At 38.3% G+C, this 12,477-nt stretch overlaps 1 protein-coding gene across 1 annotated transcript in view; it reads left to right on the plus strand.

The window, feature by feature from the left end:
- ABCA13 (ATP binding cassette subfamily A member 13) overlaps window positions 1–12,477 on the plus strand; it is a 519,839-nt gene that overhangs the window by 142,407 nt on the left and 364,955 nt on the right. Inside the window, exons 18-19 of the mRNA XM_036739641.1 lie at window positions 133–1,938; window positions 8,147–8,253. Coding sequence (XP_036595536.1) covers window positions 133–1,938; window positions 8,147–8,253 — 1,913 coding nt within the window. The remainder of the gene's footprint in view (window positions 1–132; window positions 1,939–8,146; window positions 8,254–12,477) is intronic.

Genomic DNA, 12,477 nt, shown 5'->3' on the forward strand with positions numbered 1-12,477 from the left:
CTTGGGATGTCTAAATATTGTCTCTCATTCTTGGTATATGATTGTCTCACCTCCTTTCTGGAATACATACCTTTGTTGAAGTCTTTTGAAGATTTTGACTATATTTGAATATTTTTCTCATAATTTTTACAGTATTGCTCCAAAAGACAAAATTTTAGATCTTCTGAAACTGGATCAATTTACTAACCTGGGGAAAGAAGGCATATTACTCAGCAACTATTCTAGTTTAAGAAAAAACATTTTTGATCTAATCAAAGACTCATTCATATTACAAGATGGTGAATTTTATTTTGATACTCAACAGAAGCTAAAGTTCCTCAGAGATTTAGTTCATATTATTTTAAGAGCTACCCCTGTAAGAAATGACATTGGAAATGATGCTGAACTGCTTATAAATAAGACTCACTTGCTGTCCAAGATGAATAATTTTGAGGACCTTTTAGAACTCAATAAAGATCTTGACTCTGCAATTCAACTTGTGAGAAAAAATTCTGCAAAAATACTCAGCCTCATGGATATTATCTTTAGCTATCATATTAAGGATCTGCATGCCTTTTCCTCTACACTCCAAGTTGTTCTTGCTAATTTAACAGAATTAGTGACTTTTGTAGATAATGTTTTCCCTTCAAAAGAGAGAAAAGTAGTAGAAATTACCAAGCGATTATTGGACGTAATTGCCTATGGAGAAAAGGATATTCCAGAAGGTTTCTTGGAAATGTCTCAGGCTTTGAGCACTTTGTTGCAGGACATCAAGAAATTAAGAGCTCTTTCACAATCAGTAGATGCCATGGTTAAATTCCTTAATCTATCTAAGAAGGTCTCAGCTCAAGTGGTCACTGTTTTAGAAACTCGCTTCATTTCCAAGACAAAGGGAAAGTTAAGTTCCCTTGACACGCTCTATTCTTTTTTGCAAGAAGCTGTTCACAGTGTAGTAGATGAAATAACTTCCATAAGGAATTTAGAGCCTTTAAGTTACCAGGAAGTAGAAAGCCTGCTGAAGCTGTTGCTGGATGTCACCTCTTGGACTATTGAGATTAAACCCATTATTTCCAAAGACTCCAAGCTTCTGGATAAATCAACTAGTTCCTTTTCATATCTAAGCCAATCCAAAAACATTTCTGAGATTGTACAAGAAATTGCTGTGTTTATAATCAATTCAAAAAACCATTCTGTAGAGCTGGAGCATCTTGTATTAGCTCTGAAAAATGCAACCCAAACTTTATCCATAGATGCTAAAACTCTAGTGGGAGAAGTTCTTGATTGTTTGGTGCCAATAAACAACCTCACTAGCCAGGTGGACTTTTTAAATTCTAATCTGAATTCCTCCCATCCTTGGCTTTGGGATACAAAATGGGAAAGACTTTACAAAATGGTACTTTTTTGGAATGAAATACTGTCTCAGAACAGCCCAGAAAGTGGGGCTAAGTTGAAAATGGTGATTGCTCTATCTTTAGAAGCTTTGTGGAATAATTTACAGGAAGGTGGCTGGGATATATTTAATCTGCTGCTGACATTTGCACAGCATCCAAACAACCTTTCTCAAGCCATAGAAAGCACTGGGAAGATGCTGAGTGTTTCTGGAGGAGAATTCAGTAAGACTCTATTTTTTAACAGCTCTAACATTCACAACATGACCCACCAGGAACTTGAAAAAGCAGTTCAAGTTGCATTAAATAAAATAGCTCTCTGGATGGAATGGCTACTTCTACACCACTCACAGTGGAGACATTCTACAAAAGCTTTATTCCCACTCACTTGGGAGACTTCTGTTAATGTAACTACTGGAAAAGGTGTGATGTCAAAACCACCAAACAACATTAAGGGAGAAAAGAATAATTTTTTACTTACATTCAAACCTTCATCATGTTTTGAAAAGTCCATTAAAAGAATAGTTTCCCTGGCAAAATACTGGCAAAAAGGACCACTACAAAATCAAAGGTAATCTTTCCTTTCATAATTCATAACAACCATTATTTTTAAAAGTAAAATAATAAAGCATAGCCATGTAGGAATCAGGTAAATAGATTATGTTATTTAAACTATCCAATATAATTTTGCAAAAAAAAAATAAAATAATATGTTTGCTACAAATGTACAAAAAGCACTTGGTAGCTGTAATCCAATGTGTAAAACATAAGCTCTTATTGCTAATTTAATTAATTAAGATTGAGAAGAGTTTAAATATTTTTTTCCTATTTTGCATTAGTCAGTAAGCATTTACTAAGTGCCTCTTGTGTGACAGCATTGTGCTAGGCACACACATATATAGAATGAATGTAACATAAATACAAATCTTTCATTAAGAATTGATGCCGAGCCCAGGGAGCTCCATTCCCTTTCTCTTAGGGATACCTTTCAACTCTGGATTTATGCATATGGATTGGGCTGGATTCAGTCTTGAAGAAGCCTAGCCTCTAATTATAGGAGGGGTACACTCGCTTTTCTCATGCTCTTCTGCTTGTTAGGTCTCTTACCCTAGTATCCTGGAGAGAAATTGCTTAAAGTTTAAGCTATGGCTCACGTCTAGGATTTTTCCAAAGCCTAAATTGGGGGAGAAGGAATAGAAAGCTACTATTGCTTAGTAATACAATCTGATTCATGTATGAGAGGTATTTACTTCTTACACACAAAAGAAATATTAAGACATAAAAGACTCAAAACATGTAGAGACAGGACATGAGGAATCACAACTACAGTTTTAATCATTTGAGACGCTGATGCTTCATTCAAACATAAAGTCGTACGTGGGGCTACTGAAAAGGTCTTCCATATTTCACCTCATCTCTGCACTACTCTCCTAGTTAGTACACATTGTCAAGCAAAATAACCTTGACTTGGGCTTTCCTATTTTAGTGGTTGACTTCTTCAAGAGTGTTAGAATTGCTGCTGAGATTTCTTCTTTTGCTGCTAGGCAGCTCTGACCAAAAGGACCCAGAACTCTCTGCTCTTCTCATATTCATGTCCATCTCAAAATAGATACACATCCACATTAGGGCAGGAAAGAAAGAGCGCATGAGTTAGCCCCAAACCTAGCTTTGCACAGGCACATCATGCCCTCTGTCTGCCACATTGTAGCCAGCTTGAAACAATTCTAACATGATTCACTATCAGAAGAGAGGGCAGCTCTAAGGATGAGGTCACTTCCATCGAGTCTGGTCTCCCTGCTCAGGGGCCAAATAAAAGAATCCTTCATGTCAAAATTCCAAGCCCTTTGGTACTAAGTTAAACATGATTGGAAGCAGCCATATTGGTGCTCTTCATTCATTCTCTGAGTGTTGAGTCGTGCACACATGTGGTGGCTGCTGCTTTTTGCATGTCCTGTTTAATCTCTGTTACATAATATAGTTTAGGAAGGATAGTGCTAGGATTAGGAGGGGAAGGTGGGAGAATGGAAGAGAATAAGGAAAGCTAGTGCTTAAGCATAGTTTTGAAGAAAGAAAAGGTACTTTGAGCTGCAAGTATGGAGGTAGAACATTTCAGTAGTGATGGACATCTAATGCAAAGTTGTGGAGACTTCCTCATTACCGTATGTCCAAGCTATCGCCACAGCCTGTGGGTTGATTTTCTCTGCCTCAAGTCTCTCCCTAATCTCATCCATCTTCTACTCAGCGGTCAAACTGAACTTCTTAAAACATCGATCTGATCATGTCACACCCTCCCCCTATTCAACAAACTCCAGTGTCTTCATCTGAAAATTATGTATTGCCCTTAGAGATGGAATTCAGTTCAGTCAGGGCTTTGTCAATCAGCGGCCACCTGGGGTGCCCAATCTAAGAGAATTGTAGTAGGAACACAGTGAAAGCTTTCCTTGTCAAGCTGTACTAATCTCTAAAGTTATTTTTACTTCAAACATTATCAGTATTGGATGAAAGAAAGAGAAGGAGCTTTTGAACTATAGGGACAGCCCGAACTAATCTAACCAGTGGCACAACTGTCTCATAAACCCACCCAGTGACCAAAGGTAACCTCATCCCTTTTCTCATCCATCTAGTGCCTCCTAATTATTGTCATTTCATTTAGCAAGTTATAAAGCTCTGAAAAATATAGACTTTTACTCCATTCACTTGATGTGAGAAGCCTATTTTTGTCAGACTAGAATTTGAAAAGTCAGTCTCTCTTCCTCTGTCCTACAATATCTCTCCTCATGTTTGAGTCAGCAGGTCGTATGTCTGTCATTTAGCTTCTTAATCTAGTTCTCTGCCATCTTGCATTTTCTTTGAAGTCTCAATTATTTAACACATATCTTTCCTAAACATCTCTGACCTACCGTATGCTCTGCCCCAATGCTGGGGAACAGTTAGTTTTCCATTTGGAAAGATTCTTCATTTCTTTGCAAATCTTTCCCCTGCTAAATCATTTTTACCACCCACAAATCTCTCTTATGTGATATGATTAAAGGCATCCCTGGAACAATTATTCTAGTGCAAGGGAATTCTTGAAACCATCTGTACTTCAGCATCCTCAAATAATTTGGATGATGTTTTTAAGACTGAAATAGCGATAGACTCTGCCACTCCCTGTGTGCTGGCTACCAGCTTTCCTCCCCCAGTAGCAGGCGGATTCAACATAGTGTAATAACTGAAATGAATAGGTCACTTTTAGGTTCAAATGCAGTTAAATTCAATTTATTATTCAATTCATATTTATTAAGAGCTTTCTGTATCAGGCATTGTGCTAAGTACTGGGATTGCAAAGAGGAATGAAACAATCCTTTCCCTCAAGGAGTTTATATTCTCAGGAAACCCTGAGGCAAGATCCTCTTCTGAGAGGCACAGGAGTATGGGCTGGTATTTTGAGAGATGAGGTTCGGACAACAGCTTCTGTGGGGAATGAGATGAAGTATCAATCAGAAGAACCTAAGGATTTTTATGCAACCCTGAAGACCCTATTGAGATTAGGAAACAAATTTGTATTAGGCCAGGTAAGCAAAGCCAGAAAGCAGATTGCATCTATTATCTGACCTGTTCCTCTTAACAACTCTGTGACGTAGGTACTATAGTTTTAACTATATCCATTTTAGAGATAGTTACTTTAAATTAAGGCTAAGTAACTTGCCCATGGTCACACTTCTAGTAGGTACTGGAGGCTCTCCCATTCAGTGCTCTTTCTACCACAATATGGCATTTCCCAATATTGATTGATGACCAATGCCAACTTAGATTTGTTACAGCAGGAGTTTATTCAACTATTTAAAACACTTTAATAGTTTGATATGCCTCCATTTCTTGACTTTCTTCCATTAAGGAAAGAAATCCTGAATGTTGCACATCTCTCCTCCTACATTTAGGTCTTTAGCCAGGGGGGTTAGCCTGTGGGCCTGAGGTTTTTGAAAGTACATGGAACCCCCTTGCTGAACTGTGAGATCATTTTTTATATGTTAACAATGGATTCCTCCTTCTGAAGAGATATCTCCAAACCTCCCAAAGTGTTCCACTTTTTCCAGGAAGCAGCCAGCACCTAATTACTTCATTTTGTGCTGGACAAATGTGATCACTAAACAATAGATTCATTCCTGTGGCATTAAGAAACTTTTTATCTTTGTCATAAATCAATACAATTCTAATTAGTTTATACCAACCTAATTTTGTTTTATTTGGAAGAACCTTGTTTATTTCACATCTCATTATTACCATAGTTCTGCTGCTGTGAAGCTTTGGGTAATGAAAGGTTCAGAAGAGTATATTAACTATTTCCTTAAGGGAAGCTGTAGGTAAGAGAAAAGGGTACTAGGTCTCAAATTCGACAAGGAGGGATTTGCAGAACCTCTGTCAAGAAGCAGTACCAAAAAATTCAGATACAGGGAAGTCAACTATGGAAAATTCAGAGAATTGGGGTGGGGATCCCAGTCAGGGAGGTTTCAAAAGAGGCAACTAGGTGGCTGGATTTGGAGTCAGGAAGATCTGAATTCAAATCCTAGCTCAGAGACTTACTGAGAGTGTGGTCCTCAGTAAGTCATGTAATTTCTTGCCTCAGGTTCCTCATTTGTAAAATGATAGCATCTACTTCTCAGCATTGTTGTGAGGATCATATGGGATAACAAATTACATATACGAAGAACTGACAAATTAATTAACAAATTAAATGTGTAAAACACTTTGTAAACCTAAGAGTATTCTGTAAATGCTAGTTATTCATGTTATGAGGATGAGGATGAAGAATGATGATGATGGTGATGAAGGAAACCAGAAGCCCAACCAAAATGTCAGATGCTGGGAAGTCATTTGTAAGGGGATTCAAGATGCAGGCCTTGTGCTTTTAAATCAAAATGACACATTTAAAAAAAAAACAAATACACTCCAACTGACTCATCTAAAGGCATATTGTTTTCTTCAAAATAGTCACACTTAGAGTCCATATGCTTATTTCATTGATGTAAAAGCATTTTACATTCCTCAAAGTATTTTTGGAATTTTCTTTCTGGAATTGACTTCAAAGCCTACAGCATTTTCTTTTAAACATCTTCAATGGCATTAAGTCTTTTACCTGTGTGAGTGTATTTGATTTGGGGGAATAGCCAAAAGCTTTTTGGAGCCAGGTCTGTTGAATAAAATGGATGACCAAACTGAATAATATGAATTTAATTCAAAACAAGATATGATTATAAAGTTAGAAGACTGATTTTCTCAGGTATTGCCCATCCTTTCAGGTTTCTGCCCCTAAAGGTATCTCAGAATCAGAGGATGACAGTCTTAGGATGCAAAGACACCTTAGAGAGTTTCTGGTCAAAGCTCCTTTTTTTTTTATAGATGAGAAAAGGAAGGTCTAGAGATGAAGTAATTTGGGAAGGTTCACGCAGGTAGTAAGTAGTAGAACCAGGACTGGAAACCAGGTGTTCTGATTCCAAATCCAGTGACCTTTTGGCCTAATGTGTATTGGAAATTAAGGGAAATTAACAGTATCTAAAGATGAGAAAGCAGATGGTAGACAAGAGCATAGTTTAAGCAGTAATCCAAGAGAATACCCAATGGGCAATTTAAAAAGTTCTCCACTGTCAACAGGTACGGAGAACTAGGCAGGAATCTGGAAATGGAGATTAAAACAAAAAGGTAAGATTAATACTAAAGAGGAAAGAGAACAAGGCTTTGGTAAATGAATTCATCTCATAGCTTTTCTATTTAAATTCAATTTAGGGACATTGCATTAGCCACGATCCCCCCTTCCTCAGTTGTGTAATTGTTAGTTCCTATGATCTCTCCCTTTCCAGGCCCCCTCCCTGTGGAATAGAAATTCCGTGAGGAGAGGGACTGTTTCACTTTTGTTCCTGTATCCTCAGAACTTGGTATAGTATCTGGTACAGTGTCAGTATTTGATAAAGGCTTCCTGATACGTTGATATTAATTCATAGTCATCCCTGATATAGTAAACAAAGAGTTTATTTTACATCAAATATTTGACAAACCACAGGTTTATTCCTATGGGGTCTTGAAATTTCTTTTGCTGTGCCTTTTGATCACTTTCTACTTGTTTACAACTTCAAAAGAGGATAAGGCAGGGAGACCTAAAAGGCCTTTTAAGATAACAAATGTTCAGTGATTTTATTCTTGTGGGCACTTTTTTCCAATGACAGATCACAATTCCTCTAAGCCTTAATAGATGATATTCTTCATGAATTGCAGTGGCACAGAAGAAATCACCTAGTCACTAATCTTCTGTGATGAGTCTCTTTCAACTGAGCTAGAATGGTACTCAGGGAGCAGGTACCAAAATCTATCACCATGATTATTCTCAAAGCCTTTCTGGATTGGTGGGACCTGCCAGTGTTTTTTTTTCCCCCCAGCATAGCTTGCAACAACCTAGAGTCATTTTCATGCTCCCTTGGAGTATTGACTTAGGGCTTTAATTCATGACTTTGATAAGGTAAAGCTCAAGTTTAGTTAAATTTTTTTTTGTTCGTTTTGGACAAAGCAAACACTCAGTTAAAATAAGGACTTGGCATTATCTATGAATTTCAGTTATATTATCCATATTCTTTCTTCTTCTGTCCCAGAAAAAAGGAAAATCCAGAGGTGGTAATCATCTATGTTGTGACTCTTTTTTGACTTAATCCTTACTATTTCTTGAGGTACTATTTCTTGAGACTTGAGTTTAATGAACGATATAGGTATGTTTGTGTTAGCACTTAATGATTATTTTTCTCCTTTGTCAGTGTCTTGGAAATATGTCAGTTTTTCCAGAAGCACTTAAAGCCTTCTACTGCCTTAACTCTGAATAAGGTGAAGATGACAGTTTTGAATGTGTTAACCATCCTATCAGGTGGGTTACTTTAATATTAATTTTTGGATAATTTTCAGATAATCTAAATTAATTGCCGTTATGCCTTTTGTATGTTCTTTGGCTTTAAAATGGGCTGGGTGAGATATGATTTGGTCCATAGTGAATCTGAATCTACGAAATGAGCCATGTTGATGCATCGTATCATAGGATCGTGGGCCGTTGGATTTAGATCTGAAAGGGAAGTTTAACTCCTTTATTTTGCAGATGAAGAATTACATATATATGTATATGTATAGGTGGTGTGTGTATATACACACATATATGTGTTTGTATATATATGGATTTTATATATACATATATATACACACACAGAGAGAATAAGGGACTTGTCCATGTTTATATATATGTGTATGTATGTATGTATATACCCATGTAGTCATAAATACATACATTTCTGTATGCACACATATATCCATCCATCCATCTATCTATCTATCTATCTATACTAGCAGAGCAAAAATCTGAAACCAGATCCTTTGATTCCAAATCTGGACGGTGCTATGCTCCAAGTCCAAACAAAGCATCATAAAATGCCTTTAGCTGAAGGTCACTCAAATGTTTACTAGTGTCTACATGGTCAGGAGTACATGTGCTACATGATTTTGAGGTTATAATAAATTGAATTCAACTTCAATTAAAATTATTGATTGGCCTAAGACTGCTACCATAAAACCTAGTGACAATTAGTTTCACTTTGCAGTGGACCCTCCTTCTTTACTAATTCAAGTGCGCTAGAGATTAGGGTGTTCCCCACCCCCACTTAAAATCTTACAGACCACACCCTGGGATAAGATAAAATACACTTGACATATGAGCCACAGGTAAATACCTAGGTCTAAACACTTTCATTCATTAATTAATTTTTAAGAAAGTTATTGTAGTGGAAGTGAGCATTATTGGGTACAATTATAATTCAACAAAGAGATTAATTTATCAAGCTAGAACATGCAGAATAAAAATTCTTCCCCAAAAGGCAATGAGACGTAGGTTGTCCTATCTAGAACTTCCAAGGTCAGATCCATCTGGAGAGAAATTTCCCAGGCTGTCATATTCTTTTTCTCTGACAATCAATGAACATTTATCAAACACTTACTATGTGCCAGGAATTGTTTATTTGGTTTTTTTTGTTTGTTTTGTTTTGGTCTTTTTTTGGAGAGAGGAAGGCAGAGCAATTGGGGTTAAGTGACTTGCCCAAGGTCACACAGCTAGTAAGTGTGTCAAGTGTCTGGGGCTGGATTTGAACTCAGGCCCTCCTGACTCCAAGGCCAGTGCTGTACTCGCTGCGCCATGTAGCTGACCCGAATGTGCCAGGAATTGTACTAAAGAGAATAGGTTGTGAAGAGCTTTAGATGTTCTACGAAGCATTTATTTTTGATCCTGGACATAATTTTCAGTCAGTAAACATTGATTAAATGCCTACTATGTGCCCAGCACCATGCTAAGTATTGTGGATACAAAGAAAGGCAAAAGATAGTCTTTGTTGTCACAGAGTTCACAATCTAATGGGAGAGACAATGTGTACAAACAAACTATGTACAGGAAAAATTGGATAGAATCAGTAATGGGGATGCACCAGAATTGAGTGGGATCAAGAGAGGCTTCCTGTAGAAGGTGGGACTTGAAGCAAGCTGAGGCAGAGTTGAAGAGGAAGAGAATTCCAGGTACAAAGGACAGCCAGTGAAAATGCCACGAGTCAGGAGATAAAGTATGTTTGAGGAATAGCAAGGAAGTCATTGTCACTGGTTTGAGGAGAATGCTCCTCCGTGTGTGTGTGTGTGTGTGTGTGTGTGTGTGTGTGTGTGTGTGTGATGTAAAATGTAAGAAGACTAGAGGTAGGGGTGGGGAGGGTGTGCTGTGGGAAGCTTCAGGATCAAAGGATCTTAAGTCTAAAGATAGAATGGATCTTAGACATCATCTAGTCCAATATTCCCACTTTACAGATGAAGAAACTGAGGATCAGAGAAACAAAGTGACTGTCTTGAGGTCTTAGGTAGTAAATGGCAGAGCAGGGATTTGAACCTTGGCCCTCTGGCTCCAGACAAAATGCTTTTCCCCTATTTCACTATACTGAGTAGAAGGATTGCTTTGCTTCAGTGAGGGCCCGTTTGTTCTTCTACAACATGAATGTTCAGTGAGCCCACTCAGCTCCATTTTGTGGTTTCTTCCAGCTCACTTCAGCAGCACTGTGAGTAGGAACGAGGAAGGCAAAGGATGGGAAGGTTGGGGTTTAGCCAGGTGCGAGACGAAATAGCCCAAGGGGGCAAGTTCAACCAAACTGGAGAACATCTCATCTCTTACTTCCCTACCTTTGCACAGGCTATTCCCCAAGCCTAGACTTCTCCCTTTCCTCACTGGGAACCCCTATCTCCCTTCAAAACAACTCATATCATCTTCCTTAAGAGGCATTTTATGATTAGGAGGACTGGCACCTCTGGCATGAGGACTTGCTGAGCCTTTTTTGGGGCTGCTCATCTACCTTTGTTGTCTACCTGGCATTCAACTCTCACCTGTGGCTCCAAGAAACAACAGCACGTGCAGTGGCCACACCCTGACAAAGGTGTGGGCAGACAGGCTAAACCAGGTTGAGGGTAATTGACAGGCCTCAAACCTTTCAGTGAGTTAGGTGGGTGTCTACTGCAAGCATGTGAAAACTTCCCCTGGTATGGGGGAATGGGCAGATGAGATGGCCATGAAAGTGACTGAAGCAGGCACTATGGAGTTCTTAGAGCTTGGTCAGACATTGAAGATGCTAAAGTCATCTACTGGATCCCAGGCCATCACTAGTTGTCTTGACTTTTGTCTTTCCTTTGAGCTTTGGTGCCTCTGGAAAAGAGAGTGAGGGAGATTTTTGTTTTTTACAAAGTCTCAATTGCTTTATTGTGAAGCATTTCACTTATGTTTGTAGCATTTAACAGAGGCTTTGTGTGATTCTGCCTCACTTAAATCCAATTCTTGCATGAGTCAAGATATCACCCCATGATGTCATTGGTCTGCTTTGAAAACAAAGGACAAAGGACATGATTCCCTCAGTCCTACTTCCCCCTTTCCTTGAAATCATCTTGGACATATGTTATAGATTGCATTTGATTTTCTTCATTTAATTAAATTGTATTTCATTATCTTAATTATCTGCTATATCCTTCCAGTAGAACATAGGCCTTTGAAGGTCAGGGATTATCTTGCTTTTTTTTTTTGGCACCAACACTTAGCACTATTCAACAAATATTTATTAAAACTTTTACTATGTGAACAAATTAGGAGCTAAATACGTGTTTATTGACTCATTGCTTGTCCTTAGTGGGCAGGGCAGGATGGGCAGCCTGAGAGCCTGCCAGCTAATCAGTCAAACCACTATCATTTATCAGCTTTTACTATGTATGTGCCAGGTACAATGCTAAAGATGAATTCTAGGAGAGAGTATCCTCCCCTCCCTTCTTCTCTCTAGTCTTTCCTTCCTCTTCCTGTTCTCCCCACCAACATTGCCAGTTCAGCCCCTAAGAATCCAGAGGTACATACTTGTCCTGAAATATTAAAGCTGGCACTGCTACAATGCTAGTCACTAGTAAGAATGAATAACTAAATCGAATAATTTAACACTAACAGCTAGTATTTATTTAGTGCTTTCAGGTTTAGGACGTTGTTTGAATATGTTATCTCATTTTGTCCTCACAACATTTCTGTAAGGGAAGTTCTGTTATTACCTACATTTTGCAGATGAAGACACTGAGGCTGAGAGATGTTAAATAGCTTCCAGGGTCCCATAGCTAAGTGTCAGAGGCAGGATTTGAACTCAACTCTTCCTGACTCTAAGTACAACTTTTAAGTATTTTAACACCTAACAGGCTTAGGTGTGCTTAAGGTGCTTAAGTATGAGTTGCCTCATTTAACTCTTAATCTCTTTCCCTATCCTGGGCAATTCACCAGTCAAGGGCAACATAAGGAGGACCTTGCCTTTTAACTCTTTTCTAAAATAATTCTAGAAATCAAGAAATGGAAAAAGTTGTGAGATAGCTCACTCTCTTTGAAAGGACTGGGTCATTGAGGACACCAGAATGCAATGGATGAGAAGCATATCTCTAGATTGGTAGCCTGTAGCAGCCTAAAACAAATATTCTAGATATGAGTTAGTTATTGCTTGGGGAGAAGAGTGAGGAGAGAAGAATGAGGAAGCATCAGTATTTGTCTCATGTTGAGGAAGCAAAG

Source organism: Trichosurus vulpecula, chromosome 9 (genome assembly GCF_011100635.1).
Source record: "Trichosurus vulpecula isolate mTriVul1 chromosome 9, mTriVul1.pri, whole genome shotgun sequence".
In the NCBI taxonomy this organism is placed as follows: Eukaryota; Metazoa; Chordata; class Mammalia; order Diprotodontia; family Phalangeridae; genus Trichosurus; species Trichosurus vulpecula.